This window comes from Caretta caretta, chromosome 7 (assembly GCF_965140235.1).
Source record: "Caretta caretta isolate rCarCar2 chromosome 7, rCarCar1.hap1, whole genome shotgun sequence".
Lineage (NCBI taxonomy): Eukaryota > Metazoa > Chordata > Testudines > Cheloniidae > Caretta > Caretta caretta.
The window spans coordinates 108,628,137-108,655,662 of NC_134212.1; the positions used below are offsets into that span (position 1 = coordinate 108,628,137).

The 27,526-nt window shown below is 41.9% G+C and overlaps 1 protein-coding gene across 2 annotated transcripts in view; it reads right to left on the bottom strand.

Annotated features, from left to right (window-relative positions):
* PLPP4 (phospholipid phosphatase 4) overlaps positions 1–23,960 on the bottom strand; it is a 98,638-nt gene extending 74,678 nt beyond the window's left edge. Inside the window, exon 1 of one of the 2 annotated variants that reach the window (XM_075131055.1) lies at positions 23,826–23,960. Coding sequence is in view for 1 of the 2 variants with exons in the window: in XM_048858687.2 (XP_048714644.2) it covers positions 23,155–23,210 (56 nt within the window). In the remaining variant the exon portion in view is untranslated. Of the gene's footprint in view, positions 1–23,154; positions 23,760–23,825 lie in introns of those variants that run through there. The other variant, XM_048858687.2, reaches the window with a different exon arrangement.
* Between the last annotated feature and the right edge of the window lie 3,566 nt (positions 23,961–27,526).

Consider the following 27,526-nt stretch of genomic DNA (forward strand, 5'->3'; position numbering starts at 1 on the left):
AATATTTGCAAATATTTATTCCTGCTGGCATTTGCATGGTTTAAACTTTTTCTACAAACATTCTTGGAAATGAAACCTCCATCCCCTAAATGTTTGTGAATTCGGACCAGAATTCAAAAAGTACTGAATTTCTATGGGAACTGAGGCACTTGACTTTGTGAAGAATCAAGCCCTATCTGAGTCACCCAACAGCACACAGGAAGCCTGTGGCAAAGTCAGGAATTGAACCTAGTTCCCAGACACCCACTGTAGTAGCTTAACCACAAGACCAGGCTTCCACTCCAGCGTAGTGGAAGGGAGCCCACTCTGAATGGATAAGTGCACAAGCTAACATGAGTTAAGACTCCAGAAGAATTAAATGTTCACAAAGGTGAATGAGTTTTATTTGCCAGCAAACAAGTTCATATCAAGAGAGAAATGGGTGGGGAAATAGGTCCCCCTCCAACTTCAATTTAAAATCATGCGTCCATTGCAAACCTGGGACTTATCATCCACTAACTGATCCTGCAGAACGTGCATGATGTTGAGCTTAACATGTTTCAGGTGAACACTGTCCACTGTCAGTCAGGAAGACGAAGTGACATATTAGTTCCCACTCTTCTGCCCATGGTGCTATGTCCAGCTGAGTGACTCCAATGTGAAGTCAGAAGGACAGCAGACGAAAAGGAGAGAGTGGAGGCAGAGGGCATAATTCAAGAGAAACGACTAGCAACGGAGGTTGCAGAGAACATGGATAACAAGAAGAAGAGAAAGAAACTGGGGGAGGGGAAAAATGGAAAGTGAGAATTGGGTGTGAAAAAGGAAAAGGACGAGAAAGTAGAGGGAAACAAAAAGAGAGGAAGAAACAGAAAAGGAGTGGGACAGCATCTGCCATCAGTCATAGTGAGACAAGGAGCCAGGAAAAAACTGCCACCAGAAAACACAGTTTAGGAATCTGAAGCGCATAATGAAGAGATATCGACTAAGGCCGAGGGATTTAAAACAAATAAACTGCACAAGAAAAAATGCTGTGCGCGTGGGTGTAGTTTGGGGGAGCGTGGGAGATGTTGCCACCCAAACTGCAAGCTTCGGGCAGGTGTGGAATTCCCGCAGTTGCCCTGGCTTGAGCTGCCCCTCCCACAAATATACAAGTCAAACTCCACCTATAGTTGTATGCAGTGTAGTTGTAGCCGTGTCAGTCCCAGGATATTAGAGAGAGAGACAGGGTGGGTGAGGTAAAATCTTTTATTGGACCAAGCTCGTCTCTCACACCCACCTGGCAAGAAAAGAACTGCTCAGGTGAAAGAGGAGTGTTTGGTCCAAGAGACTAGAAATGATATACCAAGCTGGCTCCTCTTTCTGCCCAGATTGGTAGTGACTGAAAGTGGTTGTGTGCTGTTTGGTGAATTACGTGAGATGAATCTGCTGGTCTCAGTCCAGTTCTTAATGGACAGCATAATGTTAGTCACTTGAGGCAATGGATACTTATCCCAGTCATGTGAGGACACTGGCTCCCAGGTTGGTATTGGCAGTGCTCCTACATTGAGAGAGCTAACACCTGCCCACATAGTAACCAACAAAGCAAAACACAAAGAGAAGCAAACCCAAGTTCAATCTTAGCAGTTGAACAAGCCAAAGCAGAAGGAACTGTTTTGTCATATGACCTTTGTCACCCTGACCCGCGATAACATGATTGGATGTCAGGAAATAAAGTGTAGTCTCTGAAAGGAATTACAGAGAGGTGTCTACATCATAAAATAGTGTCATCAAAATGGTATCCCTCTAGGTAGTATCATATATTTCAGTATATATAAAACTAGTAATAGTAACTCAGAGAATGGATGGGCTCAACGTGATGCCTGGCAAATTAGAGGTTAAGATCCTGGCCCAGGCACCTCTCCACCTCCCATAGGTTGCTATGCCCCGGATGGAGTTATAAAGATAATTGTCAGTGGGTAGCCCTGTTCTCAGAGGATATAAACCCAGCAGGAAGGGGACTGAAGGGCTTGCTCCTGAGAATTTGAGGAGGCCAGATGGGTCTACTACTCATAGATGCCACTCGTGTACTTCAAGACATGGGAAGCTTCCCCCTTACTGACTGTGAGCCACAAGAAGCACAAGCCTTTTTGTCTCTACTTTGAAGCCTTTATTTTGTGACTGAACTGGAGGGTTCAGATTCCTCTTTTCCCTCCCTGATGCAATTTGGTTCCCAAACCCGCACCCCTGACCACCACTACCCCTCAGCCCCGGCCTGTTACAATAGCTGAGAAACAAACGGAAGTCCAGCCAGATGCCATATAAGTGAGAAAGAAAGAAAGAACATTCGAAATAGAGTAATGTAAAAATAAAATGGGGAGGGATCCTTTTTTTTTTTTGGTGTGGTTATGTTAGGTCTTTGTTGCTGATGAATCTTTTATCCTCAAATACCAAGAGACTAGATCTCCTTTCTTCTAAGCAATACCTGTAGGCAAGTGGATCTAAGCCTGAACCTGCTTTGAATATAGTTCCCTATACGCCTTACTAAATACCAGAGAGGTAACAGTAAAATTATAAAGGTCAATGAATCTCTCACATAAAACATAAGAAGGCTGTTTAAAGTAAAAGAATGGAAATTGGAGTAATTTCAGTTTAAATAAAGAAAAATATTCACTCTTTTAAAATGAGCTGGCTACCTAATATTCTTCAGAACTCTCAGCATGAGTTAACTTATCAATATTTACCTCACTGACAAAGACTAGTAACGTATTGGACTCATTACCTTTTCAGTGAATTAGGTATTATATGGACACCTCTCTGCCTGAATATTTTCACAACCACTGTGGATTTCAGTAGTTGAATGTAATAATAAAAGCATTTAGAGCACATCTTTAACCTCAAACTGTTTTGCAAACTGTGACCTTGATCCTGCAATTGGATTCAGGTGTGGGGAGTCCAGGAGGTTTTGTATGGGTTGATTTGATGACAGGATATGTGTATGTTCTTTATACATGAACAATGGGCAATGGGTGGGGAAAGAGGAAAATGCTGGCCAAAGACCACTGGGCAAATGTTTAATCTTAGAAAAAATGCCCTGGGATCTTTAATGTCTGCATAGCAGATGGAACCTTATGTTGTTAAACTGTAATGAACTCTATTTTTCATTGTAAGGAATGAGTTGCCAGGATTTGAATATGAGGCTTGGATGATTAAATCATCCCCTCCAACTGCAACATGTAGCCCCCTGCACCCTCCAAAATAGTAATTTAAAAGGTACTGATATTACAGTATTTGTCCACCTCCCTACTGAATAACTTTGTAGATTTTTTCATTCATGGTATCAAAATATCATGTCTTCTATGCATTTAATATTATTCAAGGAAACAGGCGTTTGGGGATTTATTGGGAGGAGGGTTGGTTACTTTGTGGACTTCTGCAAATAAAGGGCAAATATTAAATGCCGGAGATGGACTGTGGCTGTGGTGTAAAGCGGCATTAACAGAGCAGAAGTCGATAGGCAGGGCAGTGGTAAGGCAAGATAAGTAGTGAGGACTGTGGGTTATCACTGCTATTCTGCTCGCCACATGGAAGCTGGAACAATTCTATCAAAGCTACTAAAATGCCACTGAACAGTTGTCACCATTGGGGAGATAACCTGGTTTTATATTAGCATAAAGGTTAGTCTCAGGAGGGAGCTCTGCCTCTAATTAGATTTTTATGCAGTCATTTGGGAGACTAAGAATTCCTTAGCTGGAAGCAAAATGAAAACGATATGTTGGAAGTACAATGAAAAGACTAAGGTCTTATTATCACTGATGATCTGTAATCTCATTAAAAGAAACCTGACACCATCATTAAATCTTAAATCAATTAAACTTTTATTTAGTTTGAAAAGGGCGCTTGGCCTAGTGATTAAAGCACAGGACTGGGAGTCAGGAGATCTGGGATCCTTTCCCTTTGTGCCACTGACTTGCAGTGAGACCTTGCTCAAGTCACTTAGGCCAAAAGTTCGGTGCATAAACCTAAGCGCCCAAGTCCGTATTTGGGCACCCCAACACGTGCTCTAATTTTCACAGACATGGAGTATCCACAACTGACAGGTATCATAGTAGGAAAACATTGGCCTTAACTTCTCAGTGTCTCAGTTTCCTCATCTATAAAATGGGGCATTATTATATCTATCCCTTAGCAAGGATCTTGTGAGGATTCAGAGTAACAGCCGTGTTAGTCTGTATTTGCAAAAAGAAAAGGAGTACTTGTGGCACCTTAGAGACTAACCAATTTATTTGAGCATAAGCTTTCGTGAGCTACAGCTCACTTCAGCGGATGCATACTGTGGAAAGTGTAGAAGATCTTTTATACACACAAAGCATGAAAAAATACCTCTCCCCACCCCACTCTCCTGCTGGCAATAGCTTATCTAAAGTGATCACTCTCCTTACAATGTGTATGATAATCAAGTTGGGCCATTTCCAGCACAAATCCAGGTTTTCTTACCCACTCCCTCCCAACACACACACAAACCCACTCTCCTGCTGGATATAGGGATATATCCAGATATAGGGAGGAAAGTGGAGGTGGGGAGGAGCTAGGAGGGATTGTTAATGGGTTATAGATTGTTGTAATAAGCCATAAGTCCAGTGTCTCTATTCAGTCAATGAATTTTAGTGTCAAACAAAGTTATGAATTTATGCTCCCAGGCTCATCTTCTGAAAGTGTTGTGCAGATTTCCTTTGAGGATGAGGACTGATAGGTCAGATATATAGAGTGATTACTTTGTGAAAAGCGTTCACCCACAGGTGTTAGGGTGTTTTTGTCTTTTATAATTTTCCTTTGGGAGTTCAGCTGAGAGCATAGTGATTGTCTGATTTCACACACATAGTTGTTATTGGGGCATTTAGTGCACTGGATGAGGTACACTACATGTTGTGATAGGCATGTGTAAGACCTATGGATCTTCAAAGATATGTTGTGAGGAGTATTGATCATTGTAATAGTTGAGCTGTGTCTCCAGGTTTTGCATCTGTTGTTCTGGCAGGGTCTGGTACCGCTTTGAGTTGGTGTGTCCTATTCTGTGGGGAGCTTGCTTCTGATGATGAGCTTGGAGAGGTTGTTTGAAGGCCAGAAGAGGGGGTTCAGCAAAATTTCTTTCAGGATGGGGTTCCCAATGAGTATAGGCTGTAATTGTTTGATGATCCCCTGTATGGGTTCCAGTAAGGGGCGGTAGGTGACAACTAGGGTTGTGCGGTTGGAGAGTCAGAGTAAGTTTCTAAGACCTGAAGAAGAGTTCTGTGTAAGCTCAAAAGCTTCTCTCTCACCAACAGGTGTTAGTCCAATAAAAGATATTACATCACCCACCTTGTCTGTCTAATATCCTGGAACCGCCATAGCTACAGCACTGCATACCACGGAATGGTTCATTTATGTGAAAGGAAGGAGTCAAATGTTGTATGAAAGGGCCATAAGGTCACTGAAATTGCCTCTGAGGATTGTTGTGTTGAACTGAAAGGTGCATAGTGGTAGAGAGAAGATGAGGAGAGGAGAACTTGTAAATAATTAGCTGTGTGCCTATCATCACCCAGAGCCCTCTGCATGTCGCATCCCTTTCTCCCCACACCCCGCTCAACTGTCCTCCTTTTTATAGACTATATGCTCTTTGGGGCAGGAACAGTGACTTCTTCCGCACTCAGAAAGTACCTAGGATATGGTGGGCAATAAGACAAGCTCTGTAATAAATAATAACAATTAGCTGCTGAAACCGCGTGGGAAAGAGAGTTGCAGTGGCACTGTGTCACTGACGTTGCTGCAGCACAGAAAAGGAGGAAGGCTTAACTGGAGACACCACGAGAATGGGCTAGGCAGCACTGCTCACTGGTACCTTGCGACAGGAATATAGCTAACAGACTAGTACAGATGTTTTCAAGACCAGTAAATTTTTCTAAGCTGTGGCCCTGGACTCGTGATCAGATGATCTTTTATCACTGAGAAATTGTGTTTACTCAGCCTCCCAATAATTTGCAATCCTCACACTCTCCGGGGTATCTTGAATAAATAAGCTGCAGTGACCTTAGTGTTTATACAAAATTAACAATGTTTCCTCTGTGGCATGAAAGTTTGCTCCATTTAAAACATCAAAAATTCAGCATGTTTTTACCCAGGAGATGTTTGAAGGAAATCAATAGAGAAAGCATCAAATAATTATGAACCAAAAGAGAAATGAATTGGGGACTGGGGTAAAGGGCCATAAAAGCAATTTGTTCCTATGCTAATCAAAGAATGGAAAGGTAAGAGAGTTGCTAGGAATATTTTGATTTAATGCCACTGAAAATCAGAATGCTGGTTTTCAAGGCGTGGATCTGGCTAGGATAAATAGGTTGCAGTTGATGCCAAAGACTTTTCAATGCTTTAAATCAGAGGTGGTCGTGCTAAATTTAATCAGTGCACACACCAGTTCCCCACTAGACCTTGACATTTATGGAACCTCATTTTAATTAAAATCCTATTTAAAATCAGTTGTAACATGAGTTTTAAACCACACAGACATTAAAAAGGGAATGCAGATATTACCTAGCAGCTCTGTGTTCTTGGGGAACCAGGGCGCAGTACCCAGCCTGTCTGACTCACGAAAGACCCCGCTGCCCCCCCCCAGCTTGAACCAAATCTGCATCAGAAGAAAGACTTACAAAAAGCAATGAAAAGGCAATGGGAGACCTACCTAAACCCTTGGGATAAGGATGACAGAATTAAGGAAACACCCCTAGCCTCATTTGCATCGAAGATGGGACAGGGAGGCATCTCCATTAGCATACAGAATGGAGAACAGAGATTCCAAGGCAAGAACTGCACGGAACTCTGGGACCAGAAAAGCAGGGAAGCACTGCATGATGGGGGATCTCTGCTCCAGATGTTAATGAATCCATGCCTGCACACACCCAGCTCAGTAGTTATCGGACCCAATTCTAGTAATAAATCCTTTATTGGTATCCAAAATAGTGAAGCTCCCTAATTGCATTGTAAGCTCCCTCCAAGGAACACCGCCCAAAGCCAGAAATGATCAGGAATCCCATGGTCTAGCCTGAACAAAACAACTTTGGTATTCTCCCTTGTTTACACATAAATAAATCTAGTGTTCTCACTTGAACCATTGTTGTTTCTCTACAAAAACCTACCCATGCTCAAGTAAGTGCTCTCATGCCGAGATCCAAAATCTGCATCAGTTCCATTGGAACTTCATCTTCCCCTGACTGATCATGCTGGGGGCTCTGCCTGTCTCCAGCACTCCAGACTCTCAGCTACCACCACCACTTGGGACCCCCAATCTATTCAAGCTTCATGGAGTGGTGAGAACTCAGCTCTCTCTCTCTCTCTAGGTATAGCCTTCTAACCCTGACTTGTATGATCAGCTATAGTTTGGTAAACCTGGCTTTTATAATCAAATTTAAGTTAAATTTAATATTGTAACTGTTTTGTTTGTTTGGCTCCCCTATGGCTATTACTTGGCAATAAATAACTTTCATGATTAAGCTGGTTGCTTCTCTCCCTCTCTCTCTCCCCCTCATGGGCCGTTTTTTGGTTTCCTCATTCACTCTGCAGCAATGCTCCTCATACCTAAGCTACAAGATCCCTGCAACACCCAAAAATCCTAGGGGATTTGCTCATCAACTGGGTCACTACCAGACAATTATAACGTGAAAGTGGGGATAGAGACGTGCTGAACCAGGGACACATGAGGGCGGCAGCTTGGAAGTGCCGCTTGACCCAGCCTGCTGAGTCCAGGGACATATAAGGGGTCAGTTTGGGAGTGCTTATTAATCCGGTCCTCTCAGATGCACTCTGTTAATGTGTGTGAGTCTGATTCTGGGGCTAAAGAACCAAGCCCTGGGGAACGTAGGTCCTGCAGAATGGCTCCACTGGGAGGGAACCTGCAGCAGGGAGAAGTAGAGCTCCATATGAGAACACAAGGGACACAATTAGTACATTGATCGAAGTACAGACCCCTCCGCCCAGAAGAGTAACCCTAATAAATGACCATACCACAAAGTAATGGGCAAAGTTGGTAACACAGATGACTTTATTCCATTTTTCATTTTGTGGCTGAGAGGAGAATGTTTGGTGCGTGGTTATAGAGTATCCGTTAAATTGGGAAACGGAAAATTAACTGGGTCAAATGTTTCCAGGGCAGGTGTCATGTTCACCACCAACTTCTATGACGAGGGCCTGGGAATCATTGCCGGCAAGCTGGACTGATTAGTCAACATTCTAGGACATCTCCGCTGATTGGCAGTTTGCAAGGTCAGTGGTGGGACTCTTGGAACCGCTTGCAACCACAGGACTTTTCTGCTGCTGTCAGTCATATCTGGTTTGGGCCTTATGACATCATCATTCTAATCTCCTGCCCCTACGCTTTAGCTGACGTGAGCTATCTGTGAACACAGGCGATCTGTGAGGTTGATAGCGACTAGTGCTTCAATGGATGTGGACAGCAGTTGGTTGTATTGTCTTACAAGTCTATTGATCCTACAGCTAGACACTGTTCTCAGCTATCAGAGCCCTCTGAAGCTCACTCAACCCATGACTTGCTAGATGTGGATCATTACAATTGTCCCATCTCCCAGATGGACAGAAAGGCATGCCCTGATAACTGTCTGAAGGAGGTGATTGTTGGACTAGGGCAGTGCTCAATTTGTAATGAAAGAGGTGCCGGGGCCCAAGCAATTAGGTGCTGGGGCTCAAGCAAGATTTTTATTTTATAACTGATGAGGCAAGCCCAGAGGTGCCGGGGCTATGAACTGCCAAGCCTAGAGGTACCAGGCCTCAGCCCTTGACAAGCCCTGGCACAAATTAAGCACTGGACTAGGGCAGGAAGACAACGGGACTTTGAGAGAGTCTTATCAGCAGGTTTTCCAAATTGGCCTTGTCCCTCAACTCACATACCGGGTGTATGTTTTGGAATGGGGTATCTTTTACATCTCAATGGCCATTCCCCCTCATTTTCACTGTCTGGTCTCCTGTTTCACAGAGTAGCCTAATAGGAGTGAGCTGTACTAGCAGTGGGCAAGAAGACTATCCCAGTAATGCAACCTAGATGGCGTTCTTTCTCAGACTGTGGATGATGGTGGTGTTTTTGATCCCCATTCTTGTATCTATCATCAGTATCTAGCTACTGGGCCCTGTCCTGATATGGTGTTTGGGCCTCCTGGTGCTAAGCAGATAATAGATACATAAGATAATAGATACATGATAATAAGTATCTGCCTTTAGATCTGTGCCTGGAGATTGGATCTTTTGTCTCAGGACCTGCTATTCACACGCGCCTACACAAACACAGAAGGAATGGGAGTTGGAAAGTTTCAGAGGGCATTCTAAGTTGTTGGGTTTTTTTTGACAAAGTTCAATTCAAATAAGGCTCTGAAGGTGAATGGCTGAGTTTTATTTCTGTCTGAAATCTTTATGAAAGAATGTCAGCCGGAAGTTTAATAATTCAGTGTGAGGTTTCTCAACACCAAGTTACAAATCTGCTGCTTTCTCAAGCCCTAGAATACAATTCCAATCTGACTACATGATTGCACTAACTCATACAGTCCTATCAAGCCTAAGAGGAAATATTCTTATGTTAGAAAAAGGCAATGGTTAACTGAACATGCATGAACCACACAAGTACATTTGATAAACACAGCAGGATAATTTCACTGACATGGATCTAACATTTCTTTTACATGTGCCAAAAGAATCTGAGATCCTAAAGCCTAGAAGCTCTTCCTATTAATTAGCTAATGTTTGGTAAAACATATGGAACATGAATAGCACTGTATCTTGCTAAGTATCATTATTTCCAGTGTGTACAAAGGGAAACAACTTGAACATGAAAACCTCTAGTCAATGAAAAGCAAAAGAGATTTCTTATGTGGGAGTTAGACAACTTTTACTTGGACCTTTTCTAACTGTCTCACCCTTTTAGAGGATAATGATCAAAGTGAAAAGGAAGAAGAAGGGGGAACTTGGATAATGCTACACCACAGCTCTGAACAAGGTAGCAGATGACAGGGTGATTATGATGAAATAGGAAAAAGTACTGCAGAACTGGTCCAATTCTCATATTTTTTGGTTCTCTTTGCTTCTTTTATTCAAATGTAATTTCTTTTAACCTATTTAATTCTGTCTTTGCATCATTTGCTTCCTGTTCAACTCAATATGTAAGAATCATTTTAAAATAAAAACATCCCCATGTGGGCATTCAGCTCATCCAGGGATACATCAACTCATCTAGATATTTGCCTAGTTTTACAACAGGCTACATAAAAAGCACTAGTGAAGTCAGTACAAACTAAAATTTCATACAGACAATGACTTGTTTATACTGCTCCATATACTATACACTGAAATGTAAGTACAATATTTATATTCCAATTGATTTATAATTATATTGTAAAAATGAGAAAGTAAGCAATTTTTCAGAAATAGTGTGCTGTGCCACTTTTGAAGTTTTATGTCTGATTTTGTAAGCAAGTAGTTTTTCAGTGAGGTGAAACTTGGGGGTTCAAAAGACTAATCAGACTCTTGAAAGGGGAACAGTAATCTGGAAAGGTTGAGAGCCACTACAGTACCTTAAATATCTGCAAAAATTCTTAACTGAGTTGCACTTGGGATGAGTTAATATATTATGGACTCTGAACAGTCATCACTCCCCTTTTACAATAATAATTAAAATTAATTTTGATCAGGTGATACATAATATAATTTCATGTGCTTGTGGCTGCCTAATAATGGGCTTAATAGCAGACATTATGGGGATGATATGAGTTAAATGCTTTAGTAAATTGAAATCATCGACTGTTCTGTGTTTTATAATCTAGTCCAGAGTCCTAACATCAAAACACGTGACAGGGGACAGTGTAGCTCTAAAGTCTGTCAAACATCTGATGTTTTCGAAGTGTCAGAATTGCAAGAAACATCCGAGATTAATCACAATAGACTGTCTGTGGATAGACTGATCCACTGTGAAAACTGACAGCAATAAATAGCCCACAGCTATCTCATTTCCTTTCTGTAACAGGTGGTCTGTTTTGGGCAATAGTCTAAAACTTGGAAGGAACAGGACAATGGGCTGAAATCTCATAAAGGGGTTTTAGCTCTTCCTCCAGCAAACATGTAGTGCTCATTTGACAAGCAACAAAATAACCCTCCATCCTTCAAGTACCTGAGTCAGAAACATTAAAACTCACTATTGATTAGGGATATATATCTGTACCCACTGAATTGCCAATAAGCCACAAGCAGCATGCCCCATGTGAGCAGGATGTATGTCTTGAGAGGGGCGTGAGCTCCTGATGGGGGACGAGTTCAGAGGTTTGGTTTGGGACAGCGTCCGGAAGTTCAGATTTAAACTGTATATTGATTGTATATTGATTCTCATCATATCGGAAGTAAACAAGATCAGGCTGGAAATCTTCTAAGACTACTCCTGACATTTCTGCTTCCAGATCTGGGGAGAACCTGGGAAAGCAGAGGTGCAAATGAAAACAAATGGGAAGTGAGGGCAAAGATTAAAACAAGCAAATGGTAAAGTTTACAGTAAAAGTTCTGGTTATTTCTTATTTTACCCAAACTGACTCACTTATCCCTAATTCTGGACCTTTATCGAGGTATAGTTGTGCCCATGACCTGGAAAGTGGGTGAGGGAGAATGAGTTTGTGCCTTCTTGTTTATTTGTTTGCTTGTTTTTACAATGTATAAAGAAAACCTCAAAGGCTTTTTTTTTTCTTTAGGTCTTGTTTACTGTTTCCTTCCTACAAGATTCTGTGCATGACTGACCTGCTAATAGGGAGGAAGAGCGGCAGTGGAACTCAGGGAGACATTGGTTCAATTCTTAGCTGTGCCATGGACTTCCTGTCTGACTCTATGCAATAACTTAATCTCTCTGTGCTTTAGTTCAGCCACTGAGGATCATACTTCCTCCGACCCTTTGTCTTGTTTAATTGCAAGCCCTTTGAGGCAGGCACGCTCTCTCTCACCATGTGTATGTACAGCACCTAGCCCAATGTATCATTTCTGCACTGGTGTAACAGAAATAATAATAATAGCAGGCTTGTGGTAGCACAGACACCAAGAAAGTGAAACCTTATTCCTCATCCTACCAGCTAATATTTTTATTAAATTATTTTTCATTCTATGCATCAGTTCTTAATTTATGCCAAGTACAGTTGCCCACACACTCTTTTTATGGACAAAACTTAATTTGGGGGCCTAAACTACTTAACAGTGTCCCTTTAATCTCTGTGAAGAATAAACACAACCCTAAGCAGTTAAAATGCTGACACAGCAGTAGAAGATTTCATAAGACATTGTTCTGCCAGGGGATTAATTCAAAGCAGGCAGTTTTCTATTCTTCAGAACTAACTGAAAAACATAATTCATATTATAGACTTAATCACACAAGTACACTAATCATCAATCAAAATATATTGCTGCCAAAAAGTTTTATTGTTGAGACTTCTTAATGTTTGATTTTTCTTATACATCAAGGAGTCCTTGTTTTCAACCAAATTACTCTCAGAATTCCCTAGAACATTTGCTTAATGTTCACAGATATTCTGATAAAACAGCGCACTCCAACTTTACTTGTATATTGTCATCTTGTTGGCTATAAAATGAGAAACTGAAAAAATAGGGAAGATAAACAAGGATATTTAGTTTCTACTGGTGACCATAACTTTTCCTTCTCTCTTCCTTTCATTCTCTCAGTACCTCCCTGCTAAAGGTCCCTTTGTATTTCACTGTCATCTCCATGCTAACCTTTAAGCTGATACGTACCGCCTTCCCCCCCCCCCCCCTTCTTGTGTCAGTTCTTTAAAATCCAATAGCTGGGCACTAATGCTGTGACAGCAACTGTGTTGGGTCCCACTGCTGATCTGTTTCTGTTGCATGCCACGTTTGAGCCATTGGTTGAGGCTTAGGGCTTTTCAGTCTATGGCTTGTGGTTTCCTTTGGTTTTGGTGTGAAGTGAAAGGACAAAATTTTGAGTGAGTTTCAAAACTCAGGTGGCGTCAACATGCAGATATCAAAACTGAAGGAGAGATCTGCATTTTTATATAGGTCCCTGTGGAGGCAAACAGCTGATCTTTCTACAGTTTGCTCTGCTGAAGCACGTTAAGCCTTTTGAATATGTTATTTTATGTTTTTCTTTTTTTGGGCTATCAAAACATTTTCCTTTTGTAGCTTTCACCGGAACACAGCCATAACTATGTGAGTGAATGAAAAGGCTTAGTGATATCATTACATCTTCAGCTTCCACTCTTCTGCTACACAAAGATGCAGATCAGAAGCGTGATTTTCTGTTTAATAGGAAGAGGCAGGTAGACTCCATGCCATGTCAAGAATCAGTGACCAATTGTGTCATACTTGGCCCTAGAAGATGGTGTAAATGTTAACCAGCAGAATGAGCCTTGTAAGAAACATCATGTGAACTTTATCAAATAAGATACCGATGCAGTTTAGGGAATCCCCTGAATGCATGTAAACAGATTGCAGGGGATGGTTGGCTAGATAGGTTAGATAGAATCCATTACAACCTTTCAGCAAAAAAGGGAATGCCTTAAGAGTCATTCCTGTGTTAACAGAACTCTGCCTACTCAAGCAATTGGCTTCCATTCACCCAATCCTAATAAACTGGAAGGAGCTGTGTAGTTCTGACAGCTTGTCCTGGGGCATCATCTGCTCTAACGACTACATTTTCTACATACTGGAGACGACATTCCACCATTTGCCCCCTTTCTGCCCTTCTTCAAAGTCCCACATCATAAGGACTTCAAGCTCAGCTAAGGAGAAATGAACATAAGAGTAGCTCTGTCCATCTCTTTCCTAGACCTGGCCAACAATTTTCAAGGAGTCATGCTTCATTATTCATGATGTGTAATCAGTCACCTTAATCACATGGTATTATTTCTGCTCCCTCATATAATGATAGAAAGAGTAGCCTAATAAAGAACAAACAGATTTGTTCACAAGCAAATCCAGGTATACCAAGACTAGCCATTCTGCAGACGTCAGTGTGAACAAAGACGCTGGGTACAAAGAGATTCGTTAATAGTGAATGAAAAGGAGTCTGAACATGGGCAAGATGGCTATACCTTTCAGAATTCAGTTTCTGCACTATTCACCAATCTCTACTAGCATTACTTACCCACCCTGACAAAGTGCTTTGGGCACGACAAGAATAAAATGTATTATTTGTAATAATTCCCAATATGGGCTATGAAGATATTAAGCCAGATAAACTGGAAGACAATCGGAATATGCCAGCTTACGCTGAGTGAGGATCTAGCCCATTGTTTCTAGAGAAAATGTGCTATCCCAAATACACCTAGCTGGATCCCATAAGCATTCTCAAATGCATCCAAGTCTGGGATTTCTTTTTCCCACACTAACATCCAGACACAGGATATTTAAACAATGTTATCTGAGTGCAAAAAAACCCAAAACATGAATATAAAAATCCTGGAAACCTGAAAACCTATTGAAAATACACTACAAGTGCCACAAAAGATTTGGCCACTTTGTCTGCTCCAATGAAGACAGTGGCATTCAGATAATTTTTGAAGCAGTTGCTCTAACATAATGTAGAATACACTGACACTTTCCACTGTAAATCCTTTATGACTCAGAAGTGGATCACAATCAATAGTTTGGGAAGCATTGTGTGTAAACATTTATCTTCAAGGGATGTTATTAACAAGATTGAGCTGTCGAAAAGATATCCAATTATCTTGAGTGGCATTTATATTGTAATTACATCACATTCATTGAAGAGCTCAAGGTTTGATGAAGCAGTCTTGAAAGACTTTCTTTTTAATCAGTTAGAAGCAGCTCTAGAATCATTGGAGATATGTTGTTGATACCAAAACTCACCATGCTAAACCTTCAACAATGGACACCAGTACTCAGATCCTCACTTTAAGCCAATGTTGTGATGTTCTAAAATGTCCAAGAAACATTTAAAAGGACTCCCATTCAAGATATAGCTTAGACTGAAGGTTGATCTTGTCAACTAGCTTACTAGGTAACTCCTATCTGCAATCATCCTTAAAGTATAATAGCACACTCCATGCATATTTCATTGCCAATACCACTTCCTTATGTGAAAGACAAAATATGACCTGAGATGTTTTTGTAGTTTCCTCTAATTGTCAAGTCGGTCAGGTCTGCCTGATCAAATCTCCAATGACTGGCAAAAGTCACAGTCACTGTGTAGTGGTTTGGGGTGGGGTGGGGTGGGGCCGGGCCCCACCCCCTGAGAAAAAGGGCTGATCCAGGCCAGAGAGGCTGCGCAGACTCGCAGCCAATCAGAGAAGGCCTGGGGAGAGCCAATCAGGGCCAGGGTAGGTCCTATATAAAGGCTATCTAGTAAAATGCATGCTAGTCTCTCCCTGACTGGCAAGGGAGGAGGACTGGCTCCTGAGTGGAAAGGTAGCACCTTGGACAGAACAGTGCTGGGGAAGGGCAGAAGGAGCTGGGGAGCTCCGGCCAAGGAAAACCCCAGGCTGCAGGCCTTGCTACAAAGGGCTGAGCAGGTGCACAGGGCTGAAGGGGAAGTGGCCCAGGGACAATAGTTTGATGAGGGCAGAGAGGCTGCTGGCTAGAGGGTCCCTGGGTTTGAACCCAGAGTAGCAGGTGGACCTGGGTCCCTCCTTCCCCTTTGTACTACACCTGGCTGAGGAGGAGCATGGCCTGATACAAGCTGTGGCTGGCCCCCGCAACAAAGGAGCTAGACTTTGAGGCTGCATTTGGCCACTAGAGCTGGTGTAGATTGAAGACTGCTGATAACACCTCACCCCTGGAAGGGGGTGAGACTGGAGCAGTGGGCACTGCTGGAGGGCAGTGTCCTGAAGAGGACACTGCAGAGCCGGGAGCAATGCAGGTCCCCAAAGCAGCAGAGCAGACAAAGGGCAAGGCACCACATGCAAAAGGTGCTCTATGACTGTATAGAGCTAATTCCCAGAGCAACCAGCAGGAGGCACCAGCGGTGGTGAATCTTGACCCCGTCACATGGTTGAAAGGTTAAATTTAACATGCTTTAGCATCAATCAGGCACTATCAAAAATACTGAGTCATAGGAATAACTACAAAATGCATGAGGCACAAAATATGTTCAGATCATGGATCTGTTCAAACTATTTTTTTTATTCTTGAAAGAATAAGATTAAACTCCTATGATTGTTATATCAAACAATGATCCTACACTACCCTAAAAATCTTTCCTAGTAAACACAATATGGTATCTCTTTTTAATACAGAGTAACTTAAAGCATCATGAAGATAAATTGGTTGACTTTGATTTTAAAAGATATTTGATTTTGTAGAACCATATATAAAATTTGCCTACACTTAAGTTTTATAAAGCTGATGAACTCCTAGAGTTAAAAACATTTCTTTGCCTCCAAGTCATCACATCCATTCATAGAAGGATGGGTTCAGACAGCCCATTTTATGATCCTGAATATTTTTCAAAAAAGGAAAGACTTAATCAGATGAGAACCAGGAAAAACTGTACGGCATAACAAAACAACACTACAATTTCTTCTGTTTGCAGTTATGGCTTGAGGGCTGTTTCACTGAATGCACTCAAAGGAAATGTATCCTTGCTTCCAGGGAAGTGTGCATCATCCTATCTTTTTCCTTTTAAACAATTTAGTAAGTTGTGGCTCAGAACTGTAGGCAGGCAGAGATCTTCAAATAATTATTATTGAACTCCTCTCTGCTTCAGTAGCAATAAACCCTGAGGAGTAAAATAACCTTCAGCACATGGTCCTTATAAAGGCACAGGAGTTTTATTTGATTTTAATAGTTAAGGTGTTCCTTAATTATTTATCAAGCATCGATAAAGATATCAACTTAAATGATTTCTCAGACTACCTCATTATTTTATTAGTCTGGACTTGAGAATTATTCCTATTCTATGCTAATACAGAACTGTCAAACAGGTGCATAAATTATGGTGGTTTCTGGTATTCATTTGATCAAAAAACTTTCAAAACCTTCAAGAGTACAATTTTTTTGCTGTCATCAGAAGAGTCTAAGATGGTGATTACCATCACCGCAAAAAGAAAAAGTCTCCAGTCTTTTAAGTACAGGAGAGACAGTTGTCGCAGTGTATTTTCAAACTGGAAATACAGTGGATTTCAACAACTGTCAGCAAAGTTACATGAACAACTATATTAAATATTCCACTTATACATATTTCAGCACTTTATGAAATGTGCCATTCATCATCAGCCAACGTTATGGTACAGAAAGTGCACTTTCTGTTTTGTGTCTCATAATGAAAAATGCTCCAGTATATTATTTTGAGTTAGAAGATTGAAGCTAAAAAGCCATCTGGGGGGGAACAAACAGATCTCAGGATCGGTTCCATAGTTTAGTACCTTTCTCCTAAAGTCAACATTCTAATTCTGTTAAAATTGGTAGTGATACAAAATCAACAGCATATTTGTAAATGGAATGCACATGGGGGTCTTTCCCTAATGAAGGATGGAGACCACACAGCCCTCCCAATACTAAAGATTCTCAACCCTAGATGGTTATTCCAGGCCAGGACTGTGGAACAGCATACGATAATTTTGTATTGCTGCTGACAGGATAGACAGAGGGCTTGAGGCTCCAGAGGACTGTCAATATGCCAGATTTCACTAACACTGGTAGAATAATTATTAATAAAAATCAGAAAGATCTCCCCATCCCCATAATAACTCCATTGATTGTGTTACAAAACAAGGTGTAACATAAAACAAATATAAAGCTGTATGAACCAAGGAAGTTTCAAAAACATAATTCCCCCTTCTCACTGCAAAAAATAAAACTTAGAAAGGAAAAACAGAGATTGGAAAATATTGTACTTCAGCAGCAGCAAAGAGCTGTTTGAGGCTAAGATTATCAGAATACAAAGTCAGTATATTATCATTCAACCCAGGGATCGTATCCTTACAACTATTAGTCTAATGTACAAGCTTTCATAAAACAATATCTACCCAGATGTGAATTGCAAATGATAAAATCTTCAGTACTTTTAGAAGTCATGATCTCTTCTTTGCCAAATAGATGCTGAAAATTACCTACTAGAGTGTCATAATGTGTATATATCTCCAGAAGTTCCAGAAGGCAAGAGTGGAAGACTAGCCATATGAAAGTGCTAGACTTGTTAAGTTGTTAAGCATTTGGAGTTTTGGTGACTTTACATAACGCATTTCTTTCCACCATTGAAAGCTGTGAGTTATTGAATCCAGATTATGGGATGCTGTTGTGGGAAGGAGATCTGCTGGGAAAAGATGGGGTCCACCGAACCAAGAAGGGGAAGAACACCTTTGTGCACTGACTCATCAATTTAGCAAGGAGGGCTTTAAACTAGGGACAAAAGCCCACTAATAAGCATTAAAGAACGGTGACCTTGACAGAAAGCTAGATGTTGGGGGGCAAAGGAGGGACATGGAAAATTACAATAGTCATAGGAACTGCAAGAATGAAATCAGGGGGAAATTTGCTCAACATCTTAGATGTCTATACACAAATGCAAGAACAATAGGGAATAAACAGGAAGAACTGGAAGTATTAATACATAAGCTAAGTTGTTACTTAATTGACATTAGAGTCTTGGTTGGATAAATCTCATGACTGGAATAACAGTATAGAGGGGTATAGTTCATTCAGGAAGGACAGGCAAGGAAAAGGGGAGGTGTTGCATTATACATCAAGAATATATATACTTGTTCTGAGGTCCAGAAGCAGATGAGTCAAAAGTCACTGGGTAAAAGATAAAAGTGGGGGGGAATGGGTGATGTCATGGTAGGAGTCTATTATAGACCTCCAAACCAGGAAGAGGCATTTCTAGAACAAAATAAATGTCCAAAACACAAGACCTAGTAGCAATAGGGGAATTTAACTAACCAGACGTCCGCTGGAAAAGTAATATAGCAAAACACAAAATTTCCAGCATGTTCTTGGAATATATTGGGGACACCTTTTCATTTCAGAAAGGTGAGGAAGTAACCAGGGGACAGCCATTTTAGACTTGATTCTGACCAACAGGATAGCAAATCTTAAGGTGATAGAAGGCAATTTGGTGGGTAGTGATCATGAAATGATAAATTTCATGATCCTGAGGAAAGGAAGACATTAGAGTAGCAGAATAAGTAGAATGGGCTTTGAAAAAGCAGACTTTAACAAACTCAGAACAGGTAGATAAGGTGCCATGGGAAGAAAATGTAAGGAATGAATGAGTTCAGGACAGCTGGCAGTTTTTTCAAGCAGACAGTATTAAATGTACAACTGCCAACTAGTCAGTTGTGATGGAAAGATAGGAAGAATAATAAGAGGCCAACATGACTCCATCAAGAGTACTTTGAGGATTTCTTTTTGATTTTCAAATTGTTAAAGTGGAAACATGGATGAATTGCTAAGGAGGAGCATAAAAGAAGAACATAAGCATGCAAAGACAAAACATTAAAGGCTAAAGCACAAAATGCACAGAACATAAAAGGCTTTAAATATACTAGGAGCAAGAGAAAGAGGAAGGAGAGTGTAGATTGCCTATTTAGCAAGGAAGGAGAGCCAATAACTGATGACATTAAGAAGGCTGTGGTGTTAACTCCAATTTTGCTTCAGTCTTCCATAGAAAAGTAAATGGTGACCAGACTTTCAACACAGTTAATATTAATAACAAGAGAAAAGGCATGCAAGCCAAACTAGTGAAAGTACAGGTTAAACAATATTTTGCTAAATGAGATATTCAAGTTGGCAGAGCCAGATGAAATTCATCCTAGGAACTAGCTGATGCAGTCTCAGAACCGTTAGCAATTATTTTTGAGAACTCACAGAGAATGGGTGAGGTCCCAGAGACTGGAGAAGGGTAGACGAAGACTATCTTTAAAAAGGGGAACAAAGAGGACCCAGGGAATTATAGAACAGTTAACGTATCTTCAATACCCCAAAGGAGACAAACAAATTAATAAACTTGTCAGCACCTAGAGGATAATAGTGGGTTTTAAGGAATAGCCAGCATGAATTTGTCAAACAAATCATTTTTCTTTAACAAGGTTACTGGCCCAGTGAATGGGGGGGGGAAGCAGTATATGTGATGTATCTTGATCTTAGTAAGGCTTTGACACAGTCCCACATGATATTCTCATCAGCAAACTCGGAAAATATGGTCGAGATGAAATTACGATAAGGTGGATATACAACTGGTTGAAAGACTGATAACTACTCTGAGTACAATGATCAGATGTTAAACTGGGAGGACATATCTAAAGGAGTCCACAGGTGTCAGACCTGGTCCAGTACTATTCAATATTTTCATTCATGCCATGGATAATGGAGTGGAAAGTATATTTATAAAATTTGCAAATGATACCAAACTGAAGTGTTATGTGTGTTAGAGGACAAGATTAGAATTCAAAATGACCTTGATCAATTAGAGAATTGGTCTGAAGTCAAGATGAAATTCAGTAAAGATGAGTGAAAAATACTTCACTTACGAAGGTAAAATCAAATTCACAGCTACAGATGGGGAGTAACTGGCTAGGTGACAGTACTGCTGAAAAGGATCTCGGGGGTTATAATGGATCACAAATGAAATATGGGTCAACATCGTGATGCAGTTAAGAAAAAGGATAATATTCTGGGGTGTATTAACAGGATTGTCATATGTAAGACACAGGAGGTAATTGTCACACTATACTCAGCACTGGTGAGGCCTCATCTGGGGTACTGTGTCCAATTCTGGGCACCACACTTTAGAAAAGATATAAAAAACTTAGAGAAAGTCCAGAGGATAGCAAACAAAAATGATAAAAGGTTTAGACAACCTGACCTATGGGGAAAGATTAAAAAAAAAAAAACAGGCAATTTTTAGTCTTGAGAAAAGACTCACAGGGGGACCTGATAGTCTTCAAATATGTTCGGGCTCTTATAAAGAAGACAGTGATCAATTGTTCTCCATGTCAGCTGAAGGTAGGATAAGACGTAATGATCTTTAATCTGCAACAAGGGAGATATAGGTCACATAGCAGGAAAAACTTTCTAACTATAAAGGTAGTTTAAGCTCTGGAATAGGATTCCAAAGGAGGTTGTGGAATCTCCATCACTGGAGGTTGGTGGTAATAGGTTGGACAAACATTTGCCCTGGGATGTTCTAGGTCTACCTGGTCCTGCGTCAGTGCAGGGGTCTGGACTTGATGACCTCTCAAGGTGTCTTCCAGCCCTACACTTCTATGAGTCTATGAAAAGTATCAGAATTTAGATCAAAATGAAGATGTCACATTATCAAACATGCTCCATTTCTAATAAAAGATCTGCCTCAATATTTTAAAAAAAGAGCTTTGAAGAATATCAGCTAGAAGTATATTAGGCAAATGACTCACTAGCAATGACAGGCCCAGATAGAAATAAAATCAAAGGATTCAAATATTACTAGCTGTAAGGCAGTGTCATGGCTTAATGGATACCCTGTACTATTTTTGTATTTGTTTTGTGTCAAACTAGAGCCATAGTTAAGTCGGTAAGAAGCAAACAGGGCTTTTAAAAATGCCATCCGGTGGCAGTAACCTTCATTCAATCAAAAACTGCTGCAGTTTCTAATGCACAGCAGAGAGATCAAAGTTTGAGAATACAAATCTGTAAACGTTTAGCAGCTGAAATATGAACTTATTTAAAATACTTACGTTTTTCATTGCTCAAATGTCTAAAGAGTGAAGGATTCTACCATAAAGGGGGGGGGGGGGATTAAATTTTATTGGGTTGATAGTTGATACATAACTTAAACAGAGAAATCTTGTATGACTTTCTACTAGAGTAGTACTATTTGACAAGGAATAAGAATTAAAGAAATAGTGTAGGTATAGAAGTACTTGTACTTCTTTCAGAATCTTTAAAAGTCAGTTTTCCAACTCCTTAGCTTCCTTTACACAAATATACATATATATATATATAAGTGCTTCACAATGTAAACTACAATAATCTGATATTCATGTCTGTCTTAGGAACATGACATCATTATATTGCTCTTTTCTCATGAATGCCTGTCCTTGGAATGTTGAGCACACCCTAAAGATTCTGAAAGAAACGTGACACCCAGCTAGTTGTTTCAAGTCTCTGACACATTAGTTATGCAATTAAAAATAACACTGCTCTAAACGAAGATAATACCTGATGGAACTCCACACACACAGTCTCGGACACAACTTGAGATTTTTTTTTTAATAGCAAACGTCTTAAGGTCCTTGACACATCATTGTTATCCCAGCATAGATTGGGCATCCCTGTCTTTTTATTCATGTTCTTTACAGAAGATTATCCTCGGGACAAAATGAAATTCACTGCAGCAGCTTTGCCTTCAAAAACGTCTATGACAAGAGAGGGGTAGGAACCACCGGTCCCTACTATCCTGCGGTCTTATTTTCGTAAATCGGCGAATAGCAACAGTTATCCACTTGCTTAAAGCTACAGTGTGAGCCACTGAAACAGAAACCATTGCTGAAAACGACCATGCACAGGTAGACTGAATGCTTCCCCTTTACAAGCAGAACACTGCAGCTCTCAGTCAAAGGCTAGTAAGGCTGTGAGAAAACCGTTGTTAGGAACATGCATCGATTTTGATAGGGGTGATTAACTCTTCTCTTTACACTTCTCCCCCTCCCTCCCACCTTTGACATTCAGCTAAAGCCGGAAGCGTATTAAGAAGGAAGCCGGACGAAGGGAGGAGGAAGGACAGACGGGCAGGGGAACTGCCAGGCGTCTGGCATGCATGTACAAGCCCCGTCCAACTTCTGCTGTCCCTGCCCCTTAAGTCCTATTTTCCTTAGGGCCATCCCAATCCCACCTGCCGCAGTTGATCAAATCTGTGCTTTAAAAATCAAATGGGGCGAGGGGGCAGAGAGGGCATTTAGGAGGAAACACGCCAGCCCATACACTTTAAGCCATTAACCTGCCATCGGCACTGAACGTGATTTGGCTTCATCTCTAGAAATGATGGGGGGGGGGGGGGAAGAGGTGTAAAGGAGGGAGAGTGTGTATGTGTGTGGGGGGGTAATTATCAAGGTAATGGGGGTGACCAAAGAAAGTCAAGAGCCAGGGGAGGCAGAGAAAAGTTCGGGCGGCCGGAAGCATCAGCTGGGAGGGTCAGGAGCTAGTTCTCCCCATCGGTCCGGTACTTACACGAAGACACCGAAGAGCAGAACTCGTATCCCGATCTCGATAGCTAGATCCCGCATGGTTTGGCGGAGGGGAGGATCTAGGCAGGCTTCGGGAACTTCAGCACCCCGCCTTCAATTCCATCCGCAAAACCAGGCGGAGCGGGCTGGGGGGAATCCGCGGCGTGCGATCGGCCAGGAGCCGGCTCCTTCCCCACCCGCGCCGGGAAGAACGTGCTGGGGAAATCTGCAGCCCCGCACAACCCGAGCAAGCCCCAGACCCGCCCTGTCCATTCCCTCCCCGCCCGGGCTGAGGGTCAGCAGCGGGGCTGGCGCTCTTGCAGCTGCTGGACGCGGACAACCTTCTTCCCGCGGAGCAATGGGGCCGGGCTGCAGGCACCTGGCGCTGGGCGGTGCTGACTGCCAGCCCCCGCCGCCAGACTGACACATCCACCCGGGCGGCGGCGGCTGCTGCTATTGATCCGCCGGTGCCCAAGCGCAGAGAGGGGGAGGGTTCCCGTGGCTAACTTCCAGGCGGAGGCGGGGGAGAATCCCGGGGACTTCCACTCCCCTTCCCTGCCCTCCTACGCGGTGAGCTATCTGTTGCTTGCCTCTGGCTGTTCAGGCTCCGCCCAGCAGCCCTAGGGAACTCTTCTCCCCCCCGCTAGCTGTGTGCTTTATAGACTGTTTGCTCACCCCACCCTTCAGCCTGCAGCTCCCAGGCTTGGCGGTGGTTTCCCCTGGTCTCTGATGAGCAAGAATGTCACAGCCCACGCCCCGCTGCCTATCCAGACAGCCCTCCTCCCCCAAGGGGGGTTTTACCGTGCCCGACAGACTAGATTCGCTCGCTCAGACTCTCCCGCTGGTTCGGTGAAGTTGGGCATTCCCACGCTTCTTGGGGAAAGGCGAATCCCAGCTCCCAAACAGACACCTGCAAAGCCTCGTTCGTTTGGACCCACCTGGAGTCATGCACCAGGCGCTGCGGTCAGGAAAGATTTTTTTTTTTTTCTTTTCTCGGAGCAGTGGCTCATTTCGGTGGATAGGGATAGCTCTGCAAAGGGAGGGCCTAGGGACTTTCACGTTCGCACGGGATTCCACACTGGGCTGTTAGGTCTAAATAAAAATGAATATTCGGTGAGGACGCTAGTTCAAATCCCCCGCCCCTGCTAGGAGTGGGACTGGCTCAGTGAAGGTTGCTCAAAATCATGGAACCGCCCCCTAGTAGTATTGAGTATTTGGGTAACACCTGGCAAGAATGCTCCTGTATAGTTGTACTGCCCTGAAGTAAGTGAATGAAGGTACAATACTTCTCAGTTTAAATCTGCATTCTCCGCGAGAAAGAAATTAACAATTTGGCCTTTATCATAGAGTGTTGCCATTTTGGGGGGGGGGGGGGGAATCTACTCATGGAACAGGCTGCAGGAGGCTGACTCATGTGACCTACCCCTCTGATACTGTGTAATTTCAATAAATAGCATCTAAGATCAGGATTCAGCAGGTTGAATTTCTTTGCTTGCAACTGGCTCATAAAGAAGGAGTTTGCAATATGAAATGGCGCACCTCCCAGAAAAGGGGGGCAGGGGGAGAGAGGAAAGGCTACTATTGCTGTAACTTGTGCAGCTGGCAGTTACAGGCCAAACAACTCATGTGGATACTGTGCTTGGCAGCATTATGGGATAATATTTGCCTAATGGATTAACAGTCTCTGGATACTTTCTTCACCGTATTTGGCATATATAATAGGTTTTGTACCAAGCTTAGGCACTGATGTCTTTTTCTAAACCACATTTATTGCTGTCAGTGCAAGTAACATCTTAATCTCTGATCATATGTATATTATTATTATTTATATAGCACTTGAAAGTGTGTTAGATGCTTTACAGACATGTAAAAAGACAACTCCTGTATTTATAATATAAGTGCTAAATTGTGCTGCCTTTGCTCAGTGAGTAGCCCCATTGACTTCAGTGGATTTGCAGAGCAAGCAGGGCAGAATCTGGCCCCATATAGGCAATGAACAGACAAAAAGATGCAACATGAGGCTGTTTCCACTATGTATTCCATTATGTCCATTGTAACATCCGTGATAGTAATAGAGTATTATGTGTATCTCAGTTCCATAAAGCAGTTGGTAATGTGTGGTCATTTTCCGAACCAGTAGTTCTGTTTTTTGAGCAATGAAATTCATGTTCCACATCTCAGTTTGTGATAATCTAGACCCAGCAGTTTTCCTTTGACCCCTTTTCACTGAGGAAATCCTCCTTGTAAATTGATCCAAGGCAAACTTCCCTATTGCCTATGGATCTCTATGTACACCCAAGGCAGAGAGTTTGTCTGAATTCTTCTCTTGTAGCTTTGGGGATGGGGTGTGTTCTCAGACTTACATTTCTTCTGCATGTGGACGGTCTCCAACTAATATCTGAGATTAGATTTATGTGTGCGTATTTGGCTCAAAGTCCCTGTGCAGACTGACAAACACAAACCTCACTTAGATTCCCCTCTCCTGAATGCACTTGGGACTTGAATTATTTTTAGCATATTTATTGTGCTGGAAGTTCAGGATCACCACAGTTAATGCAAAAGAGTAATTCACATTTAGTTACATAAACTCCCAACCTACTCTCATATGGCCTTTGAAAAATGTGTTCTTTGGAAAGTGTACATGGTTATTATTACTGCACACAGTTACAAAACAAACATCATTGCAACATGTGGGCACCAACTCACTTCGGTATATTCATACTTAATGACTAATTGTATGCTCTGGATTATTCATATCTGTGTTGTGATCTTTACCCTAGCAGGTCCATGTATAATACATATGTCCCTCTTCATAGTGCCTCCCCATTTCAGGTGGCTGCTGTACATCAGGTCCCCCTCTTAAGGCTCTGTATGAGCTACCATATAGTCAAACTCCCACTGATCTATAGTTGTGGAGGATCAGGCCTAAGAGACATAAATTGCCACATCAATATATTATAAGTAGTAATTTGATATGTACTTGATTAAATGCACAACAGCTGTACTTCTAAGAAGAGTGGTTGAAGCACAGTGCTCGTGGCAGTCCTGATTTGGAACATTGACCCATTTGGAGAAATCACTTTTTTGCATAGCTACTGAAAAGACATTTCTGTTATTTAGCTAAGATCCCCCTCATGTTTTATTATTGTCTATTTGTGGCATGCACTGATTTTCAATAAAAATCAGAGTTGCTTTGGGTGGAGATACGTCATTAGACTTGCACTATGCTCCCATTTCTATCTTTGGTCCTTGCACAAACTAGTAATATGCTCACCTGTGCCTAACCAAGCGAGCTGTGCAGATCTAGAGAGGCTGCAGCTAGGGCCATAAAATAAATTTCAGAAGCATGTGGTCTACTTTAAGGATAGAACGTGTCCCCTGCATGGCCACATGTGCAAAATTGGGTCTAGTGGCCTGCCTTCCACATTCCCTGTTTTTTGAATCATTATGACCCTAGTTCAGCAAGATATTTAAACGTGCTTAATTATAAGTACATGAGTAGCCCCAATGAGGCCTCTTTACCCGATTGTCCTTTTAAATGAAGCTCATCTCCCTCTCCATTGAAAAGTCTCAACTGACATGTCTTCCATTGTCAAACACTTGGGCCTTTTCTAATCTCGCCCCTAGCTGACTGGTGTATATAACATACTACCTGTTGTATGTGCATCACTGCTGGAACATGTGACTAATCCTTACTCATATCTGGTCGGATATCTCTGGAACTCCTAAAGGCAGCGGGGGAGAAAGCTTGTGAGCGACATCCTTACACTTCTCTGCACCTGCTGGGAAGAAAGCCACATGCAAACACAATTACTTTATACAAAAATAAAGGGGAAACAACTACTGAGGGATATCTTTGCTCAGCGTGATCAGCAAGGTGCTTGCAAGAGTCCTGCTGAAAAGACTTCAAGTCCTTGATGAGAGAATTTATCCTGAGAGCCAGTGCAGGTTCAGAGCTGGACACTCCAAGACTGACATGTCCTTCACAATGCACTTGTTGCAAGAAAAAAGCCGTGAACCACAGGCACTTCTCTATATAGCATTTGTCGACCTTCAAAAGGCCTTCACCATGGCTAGAATTCTTTGCAATGAGGTGAGCATTGATACTGGCATAAAGCAAGACCATGTCTTTATGTCTAATGGCTTTGGCATCTTTTTCTCTATTCTTCTTAAGTATGCTTTTGGAAACATTCAGTCTGGAGAATTAATTGAATCGAGGACGAACATCAGCTTGTTCAACATCAGACAATTTCAGAGCAAAAAGTATGTCACCCAGCTCACTGTTCGGGATCTGCTCTTCACAGATGACGCTTCATTCATCTCTTAACTCGCCTGATGAATAAATTCTCTGATGCATGTATCAAGTTCGGCATGGT